Raw genomic sequence first — 22,971 nt, 5'->3', positions numbered from 1 at the left:
CAGAGTTGCCACATACCATGATTTCCGTTTTGGAGGGGTTTAACAGGAGGTGGCTTTGGGTCATCCAGAGTTCTATGTCAAGGAGGCAGGAGGCCAGGTCAGGTCAGGTCGGAGATTGAGTTTTGAGTTCAGGAGTTTTAGAATTAGCCGAGTGTCGTCGGCGTAGTTGTAGCACAGGATGTTGTGTGAACGAGTTATCTGTGGGAGGGCGGTCAGGTAGAGATTGAATAGGAGGGCAGATAGGCATGCTCCTTGTGGGACTCCTCTGTCGACTGGTCGGGCTTGGGAGGTATAGGTGGAGAGTATCGTTATTTGGTACCTCTCTTTGAGGAATGAAGCAATCCATTTAAGAGCGGTTCCACGGATTCCTAGGGAGTGGAGACAGTCTAGGAGGATCGAGTGATTGATCGTGTCAAAGGCGGCAGATAGGTCGAGAAGGATTAGCGCGGCGCATCCCGCGGAGTCTGCCGTCATTTTAAGGTCATCCCAGATTGAGGTTAGGGTGGTTTCAATTCCGTGACAGGCTCTGAAACCTGATTGGGCGGGGTCTAGGAGATTGTTGGCTTCGACAAAGGCATTTAGTTTGGAGTAGGCGGTTCGGTCAATGAGTTTGGCAAGAAACATGGTGTTTGAGATGGGGCAATAGTTTTTGGGCTCGAGAGGGTCGAGCAAGGGTTTTTTAATTAGAGCTTTGACGTGAACCGTTTTGAATGCGTCGGGAAAGATACCAGAGGAAAGGGAAGCATTTATGATGGATCTTACATGATCTCCTGCGCAGGTGGATGCGAAGATTTCTTTGAGGGTTGTGGCTGGGCAAGTGTCGAGCGGCGATCCAGATGGTTTGCGGGCAGATAGAAGTTTGAGAAATTGCTCTGGTGATATTGGGCTAAAGGATTCGAAAGTTGGTTGCGTAGAGGACGCAGCTGGTGGGCTGGCCGGTATGGGCGGAGAATTGCCTGGTGGATGTAAGAGAGCCAGTTTGGTGGTTAGGGTTTTTGTTCTTTCGAGAGCCGTGGTGTAAAAGTGGAGGGAGAGTGAGTTGCACAGTGATTGTGAGGGGGTTGGGACGGTCCTGGTGCAGACCGGATTGGTGAATTCGGAGATGATTTTGTGGAGTTCTTTGCTTGGGTTTTTGCTGTTTAGGATTCGTGAGTTGTAGTGGGCTTTTTTTGCTTTACGGATTTCGGCCTTGTACTGATAGAGGTGGCGGGCCAAGGTGGCCCTGTTCTCCTGGGTTTTGTCTTCCTGCCATTTGCGTTCTAGGTGTTTATATAGTTGTTTAGTGATCTTCAACTCAGGAGTGAACCATTTGGGAAAGAGGCCACGGCGGGCTGATTGTTGGCACAGGGGTGCGAGCCGCATCAGATATGCGCTGAGCCATGAGACAAAGGCGTCAGGGGTTAGTTGTTTGATGAGGGTTGGCAGGTGGTGGAGACTGGAAGAGTGCCTCGGCTAGGTCAGGGGTGATTATTAGTTTTTTCCAGCATTTGCCTAGATTCAGCGGTTCAGATTCGAGTACGGGAAGGGGGTCGGGTGAGCGAAAGGTGAACGAGAGAAGAAAGTGATCAGACCAGATGATAGGGGTGGGTGGTTTTAAATGAATCAGAGTGTTGGAGGTAAAGATGGCATCAAGAGTGTGTTCTTTATAGTGACTCGGGCCATTTATGCGGGGTTGGAGGTTAATTGCGTCTAAACCGTCTACCAGAGAGTGTGTCATAGGGTTCATCTGGATGTCGAGCCATATGTTGAAGTCTCCAAGAAGGGTGAGGTTGGGATGGTTTAGTTGAAGGGTGGCAATAGTGTCGCAGAGGTTGTTTGCGTATTGTCCATCGTAGCCAGGAGGCCTGTAGATTATTAGGAGGCTGTGTGAGAGCGATGGGGAGATGTATAGTTTAACGAGGAGAGATTTGCAGGCGGGAATGGAAGGTTGGTTGTCGATGATTGAGGCGTGGAAGAGAGACTTGAAGACGAATGCTATTCCCCCTCCTCTGGAGGGACGGTTCAGTTGGATGAGGGAGTAGTTAGGGGGAAAGGCTTCATTAGCGATTGGGGCGTAGTCGTCAGAGAACCAAGTTTCAGTGATGAAAACAAGGTCTGGTTTGACAGAGGCGAGGAGGTCAAAGATGCAGTGTCTGTTTTTCGCTATGGATCGGGCATTAAATAGGATGCAGTTCACATGGGCAGGCGAGGTTGATCTCGGTGCTGGAGTGGGAGGGGGAGGTGGTGGAGAGAGTGGGGGAGCGAGGGGGTAGGGTGGGTGATGCTCGATGGGAATAGTGGGCGAGCAGAGAAATTCGGGCTGGGTTGGGTGGCTGGGTGTGTTACGCTGATTCGGTTTGATTCGGGGGATTTGAAGGTGGGGTGTGTGCTGTTAGGAGTTTCAGTTGCAGTTGATGAGAAAACGAGGGAGAGGGGTTTCAGGAAGGGTGAAGCCACCGGGGAAGGAGGTGATTGCGGGAATGAGGTGATGGGTTGAGACAGATGAGGTGAAGGGTGCTGAGAGATTGAGAGGGACCAGGAATGTTTCCTCTTTAGAAACTTAGAAACGGGTCTGCTTATAGGCACTGCTTAGGTTTTTCCAAACATTCAATTGAAGGGAGTCCTGTCGCAGGACAAATGGAAGACCAAGATTAGCAGGCCACTCTTGGTAAAGATATATGCCCTCATAATTGAAGAGAAAAAACTCAGGAGTACAGATTTTGAGAGGAAGGTGGGATAATGATTTGTGCTCCCCAATGGAGGAGTACATTTGGCTAGTCGTTTAGGTCATCCCTCATTAACTACATTGCATTAAACGGCGCCACTGTTGGCAGTTTCCCCCAAGTAGACTGGCTAAGATATAGCAATATGTCTTGGAGGCAATGCAGAGAATGTTCAGACTAGTTAGTAGCACATGTGGTGGGCCTGTAGACAAGTGGTAAAATTGGACAGAAGTCATTTTGTGGATTGTGGACATTGATTGCATCGACAGACCCCTTAATCCACTACTCATTCTGTTCGGAGTTTCAGATTCAGGAGAGGAAGAGGAAGTGTTAACCCACATGGCCATCCACTTATTACTAGCAGCAAGAGTGTGTCTGGCTATAACATGGAAAGAACCTAAAATCCCTACTACATCGTAATGGGTGTGCAGGGATGGGAACTGTATTATATGGAACAATTCACCAAACTATTGAACGAAGGTCAAAGCAGAGTTGGGATGGAGTGGAGCTTCTTCTTGAGTAAGTATAAATCTACTTTCCCTAGGTCTCTCTCCACTGGCTGTTGTAAATAAACTATGCTACGTCCCCAACTTGCTCTCATATAGACCGATCAGACAATTTCTTACCTTTGCAATCTAGTCAAATGCCTTGTCCATTCTAAATGCTGCTGGAATTTAGATTGTTTATTGGTACTGTGAAAAACCAGAGAGTGTTTCACAACCTAGTCCCCAGGGATCCCATACTCAAGTGGCCAGGGAAAGGCCAATGCTTTTGGATACTGATCCTGGGTGTGGACAAGCTAGGGAGGATCACCCAGGTAGGGGGCCCTCTGGGAGTGGGGTAGAAACACCTAATGGCGAGTCATGATATCCCCCCTTTCCCACAACCCATCTAACCCCTATCCCTGCTTATTTTATGGGAAACTACAGCTCCCATAATTCCTCCTCACTTCACATTTAAAACACTACTGAGCCTAGGAAGATGATGAATGAGGCCAGGAGGATTACCTCTACTGACTTGCAATGGGGCTCTGTCCCTTTAATGAGACCAGGCAGAGTAAGGCATGTTATCCTAACTACACACACCTGCCACTTATTAACACTCCCTGTCAGGATTAAAGGTGGTGCGTACAGGCACACTCTGAGGGAGGTTGGGTACGAGAAGGAGCAGCTCTTTCGGGGCTGATGCAAACCAGGCTGTGGAAGTTGGAAGGCCAAGGGGCTGATTGGCGGCAGCGAAGAAAGAGAGAGCCAGGAAAGAATTCCACACTTTTTTTGGGAGGCCGTAAGCGTTCCGAGGCTGGCACCTGTGTGAGCGTAAAGGAGGAACTTTCAAGATGCTTCATAGCAGCCCGCTACCCTCCTTTCCTGGGTGAATGGCAGAGTTGGGGAGGAGAAGAGGAGGCGAAGGTAAGGCCCTTGACTGCTACATGAAAGACGCTGAAGAGATTAGCCAATTAACACAACCAGTGAATTATCAGAGGCAACAAAAGCCTGGTTTGTGTTAAAAGCAAAAGTAACTATTGAAGAGAGTTGAAGGTTGCGCGTGTGCCGATAAAATGCGTAGACGGAAAGGACAATTGCTGAATGATGAAGATAGTATACAAAGTAACAGTAGTCCTGTGAGGCGGAATCACACATTCGAAAGTCTCTGAAATGTTCTGAGTTAAACTGTATTAAGCGGAAATTGAAAGCAATAAAGTATTTGCGATCCCAAGCAAAAGTTGAATGAGTGAAAAGCAAAGTATGTGAACTCTGAAGAGGGCAAATCATATTAATTTATATGTGAAAGTAAAGAGAATAAGAAACTCCAAGTACCAAGAAGCATTGGCGAGATGAGAAACATTGTTGATTGTTGAACTGTGTAAGCAGAAGTCTAAGTGGTCATGCAGAGGTCTATTTAAAAGCCTTGCAGTGTGAAGGTCTTTCGACAGTTCAAAGATATAAAGACAAACGTGGGGAAGGGAATCCCCCACATAGAGAAAGAAAGGCTTGAGCCCAGCAGAGCGAAATCTGTGGTGAAATGTGATGAAATAAAAAGGTGAATGTGAAAGCCAGAGTGATAGATCTGTGCCACCACCCACCTGTCTTTCTAAAGAAACTCTCGAGATCTTGTGCTATTGAACGTGGGGAAAGGAGTTGGTACTTAAGCCATTCTGACATTTCTTTTCCTTTTGTATTCCCTTAACACATTTGTTAATTGAGAAAGGCAAGATTTTTTTTTTAATTTTAGTACAGGCCTTTTTATTTTGATTAGACTGACTTGTATTTTGTTTAATGGTCGCACTACTCCCATCCTAGAGTTAGGGCCAGTTAGAAATTCTACCAACCCAACCAAAACCAAAACATTAAAATAAAGGTTTTCGAAAGTTGTATCTATTATGTTTGTGCCTACTATTGATACCATGCCTTCCTTACAGTACACTACTATGGGGCGAGGGGTGGGCGCTAGAAGCGATTGCTTGCATTGTTTAAAAGATGCAAAGGAACATCGCTAGCATTGAAAAAGGGTTAAAGTAATATGTTTTGCTTTTCATTTCTGTACATATGATCAATCAAGTTACAAAGTGGGTTTAGCATTGATATTTTTTTCACCTATGGCAGATTTGCACAAACGTTCTGTTAGATGTTGATACAGGCGTAATCTTTGTACTGTTGATGATTCCCTTGAAAAAACGAAATAAAAAATATAATGAAAAAAATAACAATGCCTTGGGGGAGTCAACACCCTCCTTATTAGACTGTCTTGGAGGGCTCAGTGTGGCCAAGCTCCCTTCTGCAGGGTAACTGCAATTTCCATAGGTACAAAGTGACATCACCAGGAGCTGGCATCACGGACACAATATGTCAAAGCTAATTGTTTTGCTTCCAACTACCAGTCTGCGAGTGTACAGCAGAGGCCACTCAATATAGCACAACAATAAAACTAAGTTACCTCTATTTAGATTACTCAAACACAGATGTAGCGCACAATACACACTTCGCCAACCTGCTACAAAATGTCTATCCCACTTTAAACTTAGCCAGCACTCCAACAGACTAGCATAACGCCAAGTGCACCAGAAAAGGGTTCAGGATCAAAATGACTTCAGATTATAAGACCCATGACGAATAAAAGAATTTACTTTTGAACCTAAGAAACCACAAGAAGCATCTGTTTTTTGACTATAGAGAATGGTTGCAAGATCAATGGAATTTATGAACCTGAAAGAATTTTCATTGAAACAATAGGCTTGTTGGGAGCACTGTGAGAGCACCAGATTTAGCTGGGTGAGCCCACCCAGCTTTTAGTCATGTTACAGTATGTATTTTTTGGATCCTGGGGTCAAGGGATCATTAATGGTCCGGTAGCTCCACCTTTAAAAATTGAAATAGTTCTAAAAAGTGTTTTTGAACATTTAGAGACTCAGTGGTGCCCACCTCTATCCCTTTTTTACTCAGGATCAAAATGACCCACATCAAAGTATTTATCATGCTACATTAACTTTAGCTTGTATACAACTATAAACAATAAAGAGTGTAAGTTTCTTTACAAGGAAAGGCTCTGAGCATAAATTCTATTAATGTAAAATAGATGATGAAACTACTTACCAAGAGCTGTACAAATGGAAAATAGCATACCAAAAAAATTGTTCCACAATACAGCTTCTGAGCCCAGGTCGTGGTGTGCAGGTGATTATACTATCAAAACTAAGATTACAAATAGAACTTAGAGGTGAACGACATAATGGTTAGATATGCAAATATATGCAAAGGTCTCATCCATAGAGGGTGCCAACAATTAGTAGCATAAAAAGGGGGAGCTTAACCTGCAGAGGGTCAGCTGTGGCCATTCCATAGAAAGATGATGATGATTACAGGACTATCAATTTCATGACCGGGAACTGAATTCACTAAAGACTCTAGTTTCAGAACCAGAACGACACTGCACTGAAAGTATAACATCTCACAAAAGCCATCTCATTCATTCTCTACATATACAACTTAATAACCAAATCAACAAAGATAAAACTGTAGCACTACCAAGACAGTTTTAAAATGAACAAAAAGGAACGAAGACTTACCATTTTGATGCCGGTGGAAAAGGTAACCGGTTTAATTTGCCTGGGGGGCCTTTCCATTTTTATATCTAACAGTGTGGACCTGTCCTTGTGCTGAGCTAACAGAAGTGCAGCAGGCAGATGGGAACTCTCCTACAAAAAGAGAAAAGGGAAACAATGGTACTAGGTCAGCTGATTTAATTGTGGTGAACGCAAGGTACAATTCTCTTGGCATTATGTGGAGATCTATCACCAATTTGACTGTGAAAAGAAAGGCTCTTAAAGATTAAAACATATGGCCTACAAACACTGAGTTAAATATGCAGTGAATATACCTTAAACATTATGCACCATCTATTACAGAACATAAGTCGCTCTCCTGAAACAAGATATCTTCCTGTACTGCATTTCATAAAAATCTATTTGAGCAACAGAGGATTTAGCCATTTCAATCCCATCCCACTTTCTCTTCCAATATGGAACACTTCGAAATTCCACTGTGGACTCCACTGCATGGACAACTCTGACATTCCAGGCAAAGAGGGGCATTTTGTTCTAACAAGTACAAAAATAAATTCCTTCTTTTTTTAAATTAAGACCACGTTGGTGATAGAAGTAACAGCAGAATCACAAAAGTTTAAATTATATCGGTATCATAGACACACACGCATGCTCCGTAAGCAACTCCGACCACATTGAAATCATTTCCATTAGCTTTCACCAGAGGCGGCCTTGGAAAATTATTCTAGCCATTGTAAGGAAGGCATGGTATCAACAACAAGACAGACACAATTGACCACAGTTCAAGGGCGTTAATTGAACTTCAAAAAGGGTTTTAAAAATGCCTATATAATCCTAAATCTACAGATGGGAGCAAGCTATGACCATAAAATAATAATAACGCAGTCCTAGTGGTGTCTTGTCAAAATAAAAGGGCCTATACTAATAAACCAATTGCCAATCCATACCTCTAAATACAAATTGTGTGGAAAACTGTTACACGCACCTGATATCCCCGGGAGCGTCTGGAAGTCTCTGAGAAATGGAACCCTGGATGCGTAGTTACCCAGTGCTGAATAATGAATCTTAGTTATTTGTAGGGTGAGCTATCCGTCCTGCGTTTCTTGTGCAGGGGCTCTTGACGTTTGTTGGCGAGCTGCCCGAGTTGCTTCACTGGTGCAGTATGCCTTCCTTGGGCCCAGGCCTGCTGTGACGCTGAATCTGCTGGTAGGCAGGTAGGTTTGTTAATTGTAAGTCTTTGTTCTGTTTATGGTGGGAATTCATTAATGTCTTTATTTCCTTATTTTCAAGTGCGAAGGTCTTGATGCTGGCGTGCCGGATGGAGAGGCACATTTCTAGGTAAGAGAAAGTGCGAAGCGCTACACCTTTATTGTCTTAAAGCTAACCTGTGTTTTCTTCTTCTCCTCCTCACAGGCCACTGTGGTGCTGCGAGTGGATGAGAGCGCAATGAAAAACAGGCCCTGAGAATCCGTTAAGGTAAGTACAGCGCGGTGCGTTTTTTTAATATTGAAAGCGAACCTGAATATGTTCCTTTTCCCCTGCAGATGTTGCTGTGGTGCTCCGGATGGAAGTGTGGTGTAGCGCGATGGAATTCAGGTAAGACTGGAATTCGATGTTTTGGAAGCGCGCGTACTAATATTGTTTTTCCCTTTCTCGTTATTGCAGGTCGCAATGTTCGAACAGCAGCTGTGGTAGCGGTTCGCCGGAAGTCCTTAAGCTAGTACTCACAGGTGAGTGATGTTTCTTCTTCTCTCGGTTTCCACAGATTGCAGCCCAGTTGAGATGCTGAGTGCTGGATGGTGTTTTCTCAGGTAAGACAGAATAATCTTGCTCTTGTTCTTGCAGGATTACAGGAAGATGCTGAAGACCAGGAGCTGGACACGGTGAGCGTCACGCTGCTGCTTGCAGAATAACACGAAACGTGTTCTGCAGTCAGGGTGTGGTTTATATAGCCCAGGTAAAGTAGTACCAGGGAAAGTAGTTTCAGGCCTGGCACACCCAAAACACTAGACCGCATGGCTTGGTTCTTAGAACTAGACTGTGTGGGTGCTTCCATGTTGGATTTAAAAGCCTATGTACATAAATGGGACCTAGTTTGAACAGCCCTTCCTTCCTACATATGATCCTTGTGCCAAAGGTGCCAGGACCGGCTCCAGGAGCCCTTTTGCAGTGGTTTTAAGGCCCTCAGGGTTCTGGTGGGAGCCTGCTTGTGGCACAACTTGTGACCCCTCACAGTGGTCATGACAGAAACAGTATTACGAAAAAGAAAGAAGGGTTCACAAAATGATATGTCAGGATGTTCAGGCCGTTGGCCTCCATTCCTGACGTTTGCAGCACGGGAGACGAGGCAGTACACGCGAGCTTAGCACAGACTCTGGCTTCTGTAACACGAGGATACAGTTCACTCATTGGAATCAGCGCCTTCTGTGCCCAAGTCTCTTTGCCTTTCAAAGTCTCTTCTTTCAGAGGGCCTGATGCGTCAAACAATACATTATTTTGGTAGGCAGGTAGGTTTTCACAAGTACTCAATTTCTCAGGTGATTCACTATTCACCTCGGGTCCCCCTCAGCCGTTCTCAGCTCCTTTTAACACAATGTTCAATTAGTCTCCCTTCGCCAGGCTCGGACCAACTTCATCTACTTTGTCATCAACTTTCTTTACACTATTAACATCGAAAACCTTCGATTGTGCACAGGATTTAGCTTGACCCGTTACAGGAACACTTTGATTCATAGTTCTTTGTCACACTTTCGCTTTTGCCACCTTTCAGTTGAATACCTTACAGAGACTTTTGAATGAGCATGCATGCGGTGTCGGACCACTTTGCCCAAGGTATCGTATCTTGGCTTCAAAGTTCAATCACTCATCTGTTGTTCAATTTTACTCACGTTGATTATCACATACGCTTCATACACTCTTTGCTTCAGCGTTCACTATACATAGTTGCTTCTTGCAACCTTGGCTTCAACACAGACCGGTCTGGTATCATTCTCCCCAACTCACCAGCTGTACGGACTTCACCAGCGCTGCTTTGTTTTAGGAGCCAAGGACAGTACCATGGCAGTAAGCGATTCTCCCTGCTTTGACCATCGACGCGGGAGAGCCCCGGGTACCTCACACACACAATGGCAGATTCTTCAGCCTTGTTTCGTGGTCTTACGTTTTCTAGTCTCGAAGGCTCATGAAAGTAACCGTTCCTTGTCGAAAAGGTCAAGGGAACTTCCCTCCTTCCAATCACCTTCTGCTTTACTGTCTTTTGCCTTATATTAAAACTGTCATCTTGGAACTGCTGCTTCCTCGAGTGCTTTGCCTTGCTCAGAGTGTGCTCTTGTGCTCCGCCTTTTATCAGTGTGGGAAAGTAATGGAAGTCAGGTGTGTGTAATGGTCAGTAATTGCCTGACCCTGCCTGACCATTGTATTGGGACACGTCAGGTATACGGCTCGGGTGTTAGGCCGTGTTCTCTCATAGCGGGCTGTCCGTGAGAAAGTGTTTGTGTTGGGAAAAGGGGGGGTGTTTGAGTTCGTAAGTATCCTGGGGTAAAGATGTTACAGGGAAGGGGATACCGCATTCAGTGTCCCACTCCCACAAGACCCCTCACCCAGGTGATCCTCCCGGACTTGTCCACTCCCAGGAACTGGATCCAAAAGCGATGGCCGTGTCCTCGCCACCTGAATGACAGATCCCTTTGGACTACCGGGTGAGACACCTTCCGGTTTCTCACACCATGCACTGAACAAATGTCCCTCCCTTTGTGATCACAGCCCTCACCAAATATATATTTGATCCTTAAAGTAGTTGCAACCCATCCGCCACCCCACCATGTATTTGCAGTTGACTTGACCAGATACAAAAGCCTTAAAAATTCCTTAACATACTCAACCAAAAAGAGTTTGACATTCACTCTATAAAAAGACAGACCTACTATGCAAGGGTGGAAAAAATGTTCAAAGTCTGGTTGCTTTGGAATCCTCCATTGCTTAAGTTCTGTAGCACTTTCCTCCAGTTGTCATGCTAAAATCAGTGGTGATAAATTGTGCCTACAATACTGAAGTTCTGCTCCCACGAGGTATAATCCAAAAAGATATGCTCTGTTTGATGAAGGCCCAGAGGTACAGGATACAACAGTGTAGAACAATACCTTCATTATACAGAAGAGGTTAAGATGGATGAACTACTATAGGGGTTAGGGGATTAACTAAAACAAAAAGGGTTAGCTGTATAAGGTGTCCCAATGGGTCTTACAAAACCTTGTGCAGAATATACAGGGCTGGATTCCTGTCTGAGCTAAATCAATGTATCAACAATTCTAGGTGTTAAGTAATTTCTAATTTGTTGCTCCAACTAGGTCACTCAAGTGTACTTCTATTAGTACACGACTCCCCAAAATAACTGCTTAACATACACAATGGGTTTTACTCAAAAGGGCAATGGCCTCTAATAGGAGCGACCAGTCCTTTCAGTAATTCCCTAGTGTAAGTGTCTCAGAGATCTAGTGCATAGCTATGTAGGTTTCATAGTTCCAGGAACATAGAACCTAGCTCCCTTCTTTAAAAACACCAGCCAGCTAATATGTCCTACACTCTTGCTTAAGGTATGACCTTGGCATAGTTAATCTCCTCTCACTCTAGTGTCACAAATTGACTCAAGAACACACAAACTCTCGAAAGAAAGTGTAACGCTCACCTGGTTCCCACGGAGGCGCGGCGTCGAAGGCGCAGAACTCTGAAGATGGACAGGAAGGGCCCCTCTATTCTGGCTTCCCTGGCTCGTTGGATACCCTCCTGTGCGTGAAAAGGGAGTATTACCAACTGTGGAACAATGCTCAAGCCTCCCACTCCCTTCCAACCTTCCACGATACCTCCTCCACGATTCCCCGTTAAGCCTCACCTTAGGGTTTGGAAGGATGAGCTCTCCATCCTGCTTCTGATGCAGGGGCGCGTTGAAACCCAGTTACTTCACTGGATTGAGGATTGATGGGAGTTCAGGTAAGCTTGACTGTTCAGGTAAGGCGCTGTAAAAGTTCTGTTCAAAAGTTCAAGCTTTATAATAATGTTCGTTGTCTAATTGCAGCAAGCGCTAATGCTTATGTCTTTTTCCCCTTAGGGGCCGGGGTTCGGAGTGCCGGAGATATGGCGCCGACCCGAAGCGAAACAGTTCTAAATGAGCGCTCAGGTAATGTCTTTGCATTCGCTCATTCAATGTCTTTGTCTTTTTTCCCCATAGGGGCCGGGGTCCGGAGATGCCAGGAAGCGGCAGGACCTGAAATGCAGTGGGAATAATCCAACAGGTAAGACTTAAAAGGAAACTGAGCTTTCCTTATTCCTTTTCTCCCTCTCACCTTTGCTCTTGTCTTTTTTCCTCTAGGCGCCGGGGCGTAGCTGAATCCGGAAGATCGCTGCTGAAGATGGAAGCGCCTTGCAAAGGTGAGTAAAATGCAGCGCTGCAGCGATCGAAACGAAATGCCTTTAATATGATGTCTTCCTTTTCAGGGCCGTTGGAGAAATGACTCCGGGATGCAGATTTAGCAGGTAAGGGCTTTTCTTCTCCTATTCTCTTCCTTTCTCCCCTTGCAGGTGTTCCAGGGTGCTGGCAGGCGTGGCTGAAGTCAGGATGCAGGAGCTGACACGGTGAGCGTCCAGCTGCTAGGTGCAGAACAACGCGAAGCATGTGTGGCTGTTCGGGTGGGGTTTAAATAGCCTTGGAAGAAGTTCCTGGTATGTATCCTTCCACCAATCAGGTATGTATCCTTCCCCGACCACACCCGGGTGGTGAAGTAGTCCTACAGGTTAAGTAGTCCCATTCAGGCCTCAAGAGGGCCTGGATGAAGCAGCAAGGTCTGCATCAGGTAAGTGTGCACCGAAGCACTTAAACACATATCCTTTTCTATGAGCATGGCGCCTAAGGCGCCAGGACTGGGGTCCGCTATGAGCCTGGCGTCTAAGGCGCCAGGACTGAGTCCAAAGGGCCCCGACTTGGGCCCGCTGAGACTTCCCTGGGGAAAATGATGTCTGCCTCTGGGGTTGCTGGGCCCGGCCTGGCTCCTTAGAGGTAGGCATCATGACAGTACCCCCCTCAAGGCCCCTCCCAAGGTCTTTTCCTCCGGGGGTTTTGGTCTGTGCGGGAATCTTCGATGGAATCTTTGAATTAATCGTGGTGCGTGAACATAGTTACTGGGTTCCCAAGATCTTTCCTGAGGTCCATATCCTTTCCAATCAACAAGATAGAAGAGTTTCGACTTAACTATCTTGGAATCTAAAATGTCTTTCACTTCGAATTCTAATTCTCCATCAATTTGGACAGGGCCTGGGGGCTCAGACAGTCTGGTTCCAGGTTGTACTGGTTTTAGAAGAGATGCATGAAAAACGGGATGAATCCGCATGTTGGATGGTAAATCGAGTTTAAAGGCCACTGGGTTGATAATAGCTTTGATGGGGTAAGGCCCAATGAATCTGGGATTAAAAGTTCGCTGACCCTTGAGGGGTAGATGTTTAGTTGCTAGCCATACCTGATCTCCTACTTGGTAAGGAGGAGTTTTACTTCGGTGCAGATCAGCGTTTTCTTTATACTTTTTCTTGGCTTGCTGTAAGTGGGTTGTAGCTTCTTTGAAGGCTTGGGTTATTGTGGAATGTAGGTGATTTACTGCAGGCATCTCCAGGGTCAGAGGTGGATCTAGGTCAGAGGTCCGAGGATGGTGACCATACAGGGTATAAAAAGGAGTCTGTCCGGTTCCAGAATGCACTGAATTGTTGTATGCATATTCTGCAATCCAAAGGATGTCCTTCCAATTCAACTCGGATTGGTGTAACATGCACCGCAGATATTGCTCGAGAGTCTGATTGGTTCTCTCGGTTTGTCCGTCGGTCTGGGGGTGGTGGCTGATGGATAACCACACGTCTATTTGTGCTAGTTGGCAACATTTCTTCCAAAAGTGGGAGATAAATTGACATCCACGGTCTGAGACTACTATGGAAGGGAAACCATGTAACCGCACTATATTTTCCATAAATTCCTTGGCCAAGGTGGAAGCTGACAGCAATCCTTTTAAAGGGATAAAATGGGCCATTTTGGAGAATAGATCCACTATTACGAGAATCGTGTTGTAACCACCACAAGGAGGCAGGTCAGTTGTAAAGTCAATTGACAAGGTGTGCCAAGGTGCTGGTGGAATGTCCAAAGGTTGAAGTAGGCCGGCTGGCCTTTTCTTTTGACTCTTATTTTGGGCACAGATTCCGCAAGACAACACAAATGACTATGTCTTTTCTCCAAGAAGGCCACCAGAAGTGGCGTTTGATCTTTTCTTCTGTTTTCGCGATACCGGGGTGTCCTTCCATTAATGATTCATGATGACGGGTAATGACAAGTTCCTGCAATTCTTTACTTGGCAGAAATAACCGCTCTTGGAAGTAGGGTAAATCATCCTTAACGGTGTAGTGAGGACCCTTTTGACTCCATTCCAGTAAGGCAGAAGAGTCAAAAAGCTGTTTTACTTGAGCTTGGATGTCCTCAATGGTTTGCAATGAAGTCAAGCCCAGAATTCTTTGTTCCGGTATGATTGGCACAGGTTCTAAACTCGAATTGGGTTCTTCCATGCCTATCCGGGATAAGGCATCTGCCTTACCATTCTTGCAGCCAGGGCGATAGGTAATTACAAAATCAAATTCCGCAAAGAATAAAGCCCATCGGAGTTGTCGCGAAGATTGAGCTTTGGCCGTCTTTAAATACTGCAAATTTCTGTGGTCCGTAATTACGGTGATGGTGTGTCTTGCACCGAGAAGATAGTGACGCCAAGCCTTGAAAGCTGATTTAATAGCCAGTAGTTCTTTGTCGGTAATTGCGTAATTGAGTTCAGGTGGAGAGAATTTTCTGGACCAAAAGGCTACAGGGTGTAGTTGGTTAGTTTCTGGGTCTCTTTGCGACAGTACAGCTCCCATGGCCGAACTGGATGCATCGGTTTCCACGATGTAAGGGAGATCTGGGCGCGGGTGCTTCAATACAGGTGCAGAGGTGAATTTGGTTTTCAGGTCCTGAAAGGCTTGTTCAGCCTCAAGAGTCCATTCAAAGAGTTTGTTTTTCTTTAGGAGAGCTGTGATGGGTTGAACAGTTCGAGAAAATTCCGCGATGAACCTTCGATAGAAATTGGCAAAGCCAAGCATGCTTTGCACTCCCTTCACAGAGCTAGGAGATGGCCATTTGAGAATGGCGTCCACTTTCCGCGAGTCCATTCGGATTCCTTGAGGTGTCAGGATGAATCCGAGAAACTCCACTTCTGTGGTATGAAAAACGCATTTTTCGAGCTTGGCAAATAATTTGTGCTGGCGCAATTTCTCAAGAACTGCTCTAACATGGTTTCTGTGATCAGATTCTGAGGAGGAATACACCAGGATGTCGTCAATATAAACGATGACACAAACATCGATAAGTTCCCGAAGAACATCATTCATGAAGTACTGAAAGGCGGCAGGTGCGTTGCACAAACCGAAGGGCATTACTTGATATTCGAAGAGCCCAAATTTGGTGCGGAATGCAGTCTTCCACTCGTCGCCCTCTTTTATACGTACCAGGTGGTAAGCTTCTCGGAGATCTAGCTTGGTGTACACACGAGCATCTTTTACTTGGTCGATAAGCTCAGGTATCAGGGGCAAAGGGTAACGATTCTTAATCGTTATCTGATTTAGGGTGCGGTAGTCAATACAGGCCCTAAGGTCTCCTTCCTTTTTAGGTACGAAGAACAAAGCGGAAGAGACTGGTGACTTTGATGGGCGAATGAAACCATTGGCCAGGTATTGATCCAAATACTGGCGCAAATGCAGGTTCTCATGGTTCAGTAAGAGCATAAATCCTACTACAAGGTAGTTGTGCATTGGGTACCAAGTCGATTTGGCAATCGTAAGATCGATGGGGAGGTAAGGTTGTTAGCCTGCTCTTTCTGAAAAACGTCTTGGAATTCTTGGTATTCAGATGGTAGCTGTACAGGGGTGGAAGTTACAGAGGCTAGACCCATAGCTGGATTCCTTGGGTAACAGGTTGGTTCACAATCAGGAAAAGTTATCTTCTTTGCTCGCCAGTCTATTCTCGGATTATGTGTTTCTAACCAAGGGATTCCAAGAAGTACTTGAAATTGTGGGGCCTTGATCACATCAAACACGATTGCTTCCCGATGTCCGTCCTGACCCACCAGAGTGATTTCAACTGTGGAATGCGTTACAGGCCCTGAGGCTATTTCGGTTCCATCAACTGTAGTAATTACATCTTGGGCTACTTTCGGGCGGAGAGGAAGCTTAATCCTGGAAGCCAATTCACGGTCTATGTAATTTCCAATAGCTCCACTGTCTATGTATGCTTTTATAGCATGCAACTGCTGAGGCTGTTTTGGGTTCACAAGCACCATTGGCATGACAAAATGCGAGGTCAAAGAGTTTGTTTTCAAGCTCGGCAAGCGGACCCCTACGCTTGTCGGGCTAGGTCGTTTCCCGAACCAGGTGTCAATAACTCGTTATCAGTGGCTCCAACCACCTTCTTGGGTGGTTTAACTGGACAACTTTGAAGAAAGTGACTGGAAGTTCCGCAATACAGACAAAGTTGCATTTGTCGCCTTCTCTCTCGTTCCTTCTGCGTTAATGGTCCTTTAACACTGCCAATTTGCATAGGTTCGGAAACGTCAGTACTCTTGGAGTTAACGTGGGTCTTGATAGGTACTCTGGTTTCATACTTGAGCCGATCTGCTTTTCTATTTTGAAGTCTGTGATCAAGTTGAACCACTAAGTCTATGTAGTCTGCGCAGGCCTGGGGTGGATCTACTATCTGAGCTATAACATCTTTAAGCTCTCCGCGCAGGCCTCGATGAAACAATGTGATCCTTTTATTTTCAGGCCATCCGGTTTCCACAACTAGTCTATTAAAGGTGGCGATATGGGACAAAAGATCCTGATTACCTTGTCGTAAGGATAGCAGTTCGTTGTCAAGGGCCTGTCCCTGCGAGTGTCGAGCGAACAATCTTTCCATGCTGGCCTGGAAGCCCTGGAAATCCCGGAGAATGGGATCATCCTGATTTACCAATGGAATAGACCAATCGGCAGCACAGCCACTGAGGTAAGATAGTACAAAGGCTACTTTGGTCTGGTCATTGGGGAAGGCCCCGGGCCTGCATAAAAAGTGTAAACGGCATTGGTTCATAAAAACGGCATATTTCTTGGGATCCCCCGCAAAACGTTCCGGCGGGGCCAAAGGCATGTGTCCAGGTAGATTGATTTGTACCGGGTTATTCGAACCCATTGTTGTAGAAATATCTCCGGAAACAGGTAAAGGAGTGTGCTCTGCCTGGCCCTGCAATAACCTTTTGGCCAGATCATCAGTTCTTTCCTTGGATAGGATTAGTTCCCTTCTGAGAGCATTAGTCTCCTGGCGGGCTGAGTGCACTTCTGCCCGTAATTCCCCTAAAAGATGGGCCAGCTGATCTGTCTCGGAAGTCTCCATAGCGCCCAGGTGGGAAATTGTGGTAAGGCTTCGCGTTCTGTAACGCTCACCTGGTTCCCACGGAGGCGCGGCGTCGAAGGCGCAGAACTCTGAAGATGGACAGGAAGGGCCCCTCTATTCTGGCTTCCCTGGCTCGTTGGATACCCTCCTGTGCGTGAAAAGGGAGTATTACCAACTGTGGAACAATGCTCAAGCCTCCCACTCCCTTCCAACCCTCCACGATACCTCCTCCACGATTCCCCGTTAAGCCTCACCTTAGGGTTTGGAAGGATGAGCTCTCCATCCTGCTTCTGATGCAGGGGCGCGTTGAAACCCAGTTACTTCACTGGATTGAGGATTGATGGGAGTTCAGGTAAGCTTGACTGTTCAGGTAAGGCGCTGTAAAAGTTCTGTTCAAAAGTTCAAGCTTAATAATAATGTTCGTTGTCTAATTGCAGCAAGCGCTAATGCTTATGTCTTTTTCCCCATAGGGGCCGGGGTCCGGAGATGCCAGGAAGCGGCAGGACCCGAAATGCAGTGGGAATAATCCAACAGGTAAGACTTAAAAGGAAACTGAGCTTTCCTTATTCCTTTTCTCCCTCTCACCTTTGTTCTTGTCTTTTTTCCTCTAGGCGCCGGGGCGTAGCTGAATCCGGAAGATTGCTGCTGAAGATGGAAGCGCCTTGCAAAGGTGAGTAAAATGCAGCGCTGCAGCGATCGAAACGAAATGCCTTTAATATGATGTCTTCCTTTTCAGGGCCGTTGGAGAAATGACTCCGGGATGCAGATTTAGCAGGTAAGGGCTTTTCTTCTCCTATTCTCTTCCTTTCTCCCCTTGCAGGTGTTCCAGGGTGCTGGCAGGCGTGGCTGAAGTCAGGATGCAGGAGCTGACACGGTGAGCGTCAAGCTGCTAGGTGCAGAACAACGTGAAGCATGTGTGGCTGTTCGGGTGGGGTTTAAATAGCCTTGGAAGAAGTTCCTGGTATGTATCCTTCCACCAATCAGGTATGTATCCTTCCCCGACCACACCCGGGTGGTGAAGTAGTCCTACAGGTTAAGTAGTCCCATTCAGGCCTCAAGAGGGCCTGGATGAAGCAGCAAGGTCTGCATCAGGTAAGTGTGCACCCAAGCACTTAAACACATATCCTCTTCTATGAGCCTGGCGCCTAAGGCGCCAGGACTGGGGTCCGCTATGAGCCTGGCGCCTAAGGCGCCAGGACTGAGTCCAAAGGGCCCCGACTTGGGCCCGCTGAGACTTCCCTGGGGAAAATGATGTCTGCCTCTGGGGTTGCTGGGCCCGGCCTGGCTCCTTAGAGGTAGGCATCATGACAGAAAGTTCAAGGGATTTTATTTTCAGAATGATGAAGGGGCCTGCTAAAGGCAGTGTCTCTCACTATCCTAGTGCGGGCCTCCCATGATAAAGTTGCCTGGGAAAAGGTCGCCAGGTGGTGACATTTCCCCAAATTTGCACTTCCAAGAAAGTCAAGCACTTTCCCCAAATATTCTAGAACAGAAATATATAATGGTAAATAATACCCATCCTAGAATATGTGGGAAAGGCCTTTAAGGGTGCAGGGAAAAGGCCAGCTGCCTGGCGACTTGTCACAGGCAACATTATCCCATGAAACCCCTAATGCAGTCTGATCCCTCTCTAACCCATGCATCCCTCAACCCCAGGATTGTCACCAGAGATCTGTAATCCCAACTTTCCACAAAACTGGAGATTATGGCCTAAAGGAAAATACCTTCTCTATTTAAACTTCCTCTGGGAACCATCTAGGTGGTCCCTGCTCCAAGTTCCCCAAAGACGGTAGAAGGTAAGGGTTGAGGCCCTCCAGGCACTCAGACCAACTGTCTTTTCCTTCCACGCCCTGATGTTGCTCTCCCTAGGTCTCTCTATTGCTCTCCCTTTCCTACTCTCCTTCCCTACTACTCCACCCACTATTTCGCCCCCCCCCCCACAATTACTCTTCTATCCCACTGATGTTCCTCTCTCTACTGCCTACCTCTACCCTGATTCTACGCCTACTAATCTCACTCCTCATCCACTCTCCTTCTACTCTGATCTGTCCACACTACTACTCCCCTACCCCTTTACCCTACTATTACTCTCACTCCACTTACAAATCCTTCCACAGTAACCTTCCTTTCACTTCCCCGGTAACCTATACATTCACTTCCTACTCTCTCTATTAATCTCACTCACTCACTCACCTTGCAGGCAGACTCAAAACCAAGTACTGCTTTCTCCCACCAACCAATACATCATCTTGCACACTCCATCAATTATCCTCCATGCTGCTCTGCTACTTCCTTCCTTCCTTGGCATGTGGTTCTGATCCTCCTGCTCCAGCCTTGACCTCCCCTAAATAACCCACACCTTCCTGCTTCCTATCCTTCCTTTTTTCCCTTCCCCCTAGAGTGGCACACTCCCTAAACTGGCATCCAGCGCCAATCGCTTACGGCCCTTTTTCCCAGGGAGGTGCAACAGGCAAAGAAACATACAAAAAGGGTCTTAAACCCTGTCTCTTTCTTGTTTGTGGATCAGCGAGTTTTCGGCAATGGCAGCCAGTAACGTTCAGTGTCCCAGATGTGTGAGATCTTTCTGGCTGAATAGAGAGGGCGGCTTTGTGAGGGTACCAATCCACGGCACCCTCGCAGGTGAATGCCCTCATTGTGTGAAACAGAGAAACATGGTATGATCCCGTCTCTTTCCAGGGGGGAACAAAGGACCTGTGAGAAAGCCCAAAAGGAGAGCAACAGCGGGAGCAAGCGAGCAAGCAGGAGCAAGGCATGCCGTCACATGCAGCGGCGTAGAGAGCATAGGAGCGATACAACCCACAGAGCACGGATTCCTATGTCAGGACTAGAGGTGGAGTAACTTGGCCCCACCGACAAGAGAAGAGACGACCGCATGAACTGTGGTCAGCTGGTCCTGGAAGGTGCCGTCGCCAAAGTCCCACAACGGGAAGCACTGGAAACCATGAAGCGAAAATGAAGAGAGCAGAGGAACTGAAGCCATGCTGCTGCCTTTCTTGTGCAATGCAAAAGCAAGACCACCTGTACACGGTACGCTGAGGGAACCAGGAAGCGGGCAGACAGGCCAGTCCATAAACCAAGGTGCGATCAGAAATACCCCACGCCGGGGTCAAAGCATGAATACCCCAACCCGGAGTGAAAAAACTACCAAGCCTAAAGTAAATGAAGCAACACAAACTGAACCGGGCAATGCCCCAAATACACCAAGCCAAGGGGGGGGGGGAATACGAATATACCAAGAGGGGATGAAGCAACATAGAATCTGAACTGAGATGAGGCCACACAACCCAAACCAGGGTGAGACGCTGCGAGAGATGGAGACAAAAGGCCCAAGCAGGGCAGAGAGAATGAATACCACATAAGGGGGTCAGAAACCAGGGAGCCCAGGACAGGACAAGAATCCAGAGGGCCCAGAGTGGGCCATCCAAAAACCAACCGCAGGCAGGGTTGTACAACCCGAGACCCCAGAGAGGCATAGGAGCCCAAAAGGGTTTGCACAAGGCCCGATTACTTAAGCTCTTTAGTAATAACTTTTCTTCATAGAACTGTGGCGCTGAATAGCAGGCCAGGATGCCTAGAGAGATTGACTACTTCTTTAACTACCAGACAGGAAGAGCAAAATAACTTGCTGAATTATTTGATTGGAACCGTGGATTGGGGCAAGAGGCCAAGAGACATTGGCTAGTGACAAATCTTAAGTCTTTTCAAGGCAAGGCACCTCCTCTACTCCTGAAGACATTCAAGGCAGGTCAGAAACCAGCCAGAGATATACCACTTGGGCACAGGGCCGCAAGTGGCTTTTGTGTTTTGATTAGATTATTTTCCCTTTATAAGTGTTAGGGTTAGGATCCACCTAGACTAGCTGCTTTCTTCTAGACAGCGAACAGACTGTGTTAACACCATCCTGACATGCACCCTTTTTCCTTTCCTTTTCTTACCAAAGGGATCAGAGTTATAGGGCTAGCATAAGGTTTAGGAAATACAATAAAGCCATTACTGAGTCAAACCACCATGAGTTGTCCATCTCCCGATTCGACTCCTCACAGCAGGTATAGGTTGATGAACGGTAGTTCTCATTTATGCCATACATGTAGGCACATAAAGTATTAGGGACTGGAGCCCTTCCAAATCTTATATTTCTCTTCTGGGGTAGTCCTGGCTCGAGGAATTCCCATTATAGGCCTCCCAGGCTGACTGGGGTCCCCATCACCTCCTCACAGAATCAGGTTTATGACCCAGTCTCACTAGTCACAGGTTCTACTTCTGGGTCATTAACCTTTGGCCTACACCCTCCAGCAAGTATATTTTAGCCCTTGCTTAGGGTATTTGTCGGGCCGTGTTATTGTAGCCCTCCAGGGCCAAGATTTTAGCCCTCAACAAGCTCTTGGATTTCTCTTTACTACTCTTTGGCTCCCGCCATTGTCAGGCATAGTGCAAGGCAGGCTTCCAGAGTTTTTGCATCCTGTTCACCTCCTCTCTGCTCTTTTGTCTACGATATAGCGACCAGTAGGTTTGGAGGTTTCCATATTCCTCAGTCTCACCTATGCCAGTGTCTGGCAAATTAGTATGCATTTCTCAGTCAGAAATCTGTATAATAGCTGATGCCATGTGTCATGTAGGTGAAGGGGAATTCATGACCAAACCGAGGCAGGGAATGTAGGCTTAAGGTATTTTGTTCGTGAACTATAACACTGCTGGGGCAAAATAATAGACTGGGATGAAAAAGTGCACTGAAACCTGTGTGGCTAGGTCCGATGAGTTCTAGCTAGAATTTTGAGGGCAACAAATTATAAAACGCGGCTTTCCTACAGCTTTAGAATGTGCCAGGGTATCCCCTCATTAATCAAAACATTTTCTTATTGGCAACATTAATCTTTAAACAAAGTGCCTTGTTTTCCAGTATCTGGGACTAGCCTTCTCCTGGGGTTCGTGGATCATACTCTGCAATGCTAGTTTTCATTGGAAGGACTCCCCTTTTTTCTCCTCTTCCCTCTTGTCCTGTAGCTACTGGTTCTATCGCTTCTACACCTCAATGCCCTGTACCTCCGTGGGAGCATCTGAATTGCAGGTGTAGGTAATGAGAGTCATGCGGAGCAGAGGCATGGTATGTACCACAGCCCTGGTTGTGGCCCATACAGCGTGGTAGGACAGGAGTGTGGCCAACTACTCTAACTGTCCCTTGCATGGTCCTCGTCCTCCCTGCTTCTCCCCAGCTTGCACCCTACTTCTCTGATCCTCTCAACCTGACCTGGCCTCTCTCCATTGTCCCTTACACCATCACCCTTTTGTGCAGCACCATCCTCTTCAGTGATCTTCCGTTTTGGCACCTGTGCCGCTTCTGTCGGGAAAACCCTGACACAAGTGGCACGTTCCTCAAGAGTATATGAGTCCCAACCAGTACTTCTAGTATCCCATTCCGCTGGCTTTGTCACAACGTTTTAAGATGACTTGGTCCTGAAAGATGCCTTTGAGTAAAGCACCACTTACCAGAAAGGTGTGGAAAATACGAAAGTGTTCTTCACAGAACCAAGACGTTTGCTGTACATGGTGGAACCATATCTGAAAGCGGCACATCAACCACTCCTGCAACAACTAGCATAACCATTTAAAAAAATCTGTTATGGTTCCTGCACCTGTGACAATGGCCAAGACCATCTCTTGAGTCGCTCCTACTAGCCAGGAATATATAGCATCATCAAGGGGTTTTGTGAACACTG

At 46.6% G+C, this 22,971-nt stretch overlaps 1 protein-coding gene across 1 annotated transcript in view; it reads right to left on the bottom strand.

The window, feature by feature from the left end:
- The window catches only part of MNAT1 (MNAT1 component of CDK activating kinase), a 1,123,271-nt gene that overhangs the window by 560,708 nt on the left and 539,592 nt on the right, over nt 1–22,971 (bottom strand). The window contains exon 6 of the mRNA XM_069638923.1: nt 6,766–6,894. Within this exon, the coding sequence (XP_069495024.1) occupies nt 6,766–6,894 (129 nt within the window). The remainder of the gene's footprint in view (nt 1–6,765; nt 6,895–22,971) is intronic.

The sequence above is a fragment of the Ambystoma mexicanum genome, chromosome 14, assembly GCF_040938575.1.
Source record: "Ambystoma mexicanum isolate Mex_15411 chromosome 14, UKY_AmexF1_1, whole genome shotgun sequence".
NCBI classification, from domain to species: Eukaryota; Metazoa; Chordata; class Amphibia; order Caudata; family Ambystomatidae; genus Ambystoma; species Ambystoma mexicanum.
The sequence above is the reverse complement of the archived record's forward strand: the minus strand, read 5'-3'. Positions and strand labels throughout refer to the sequence as shown.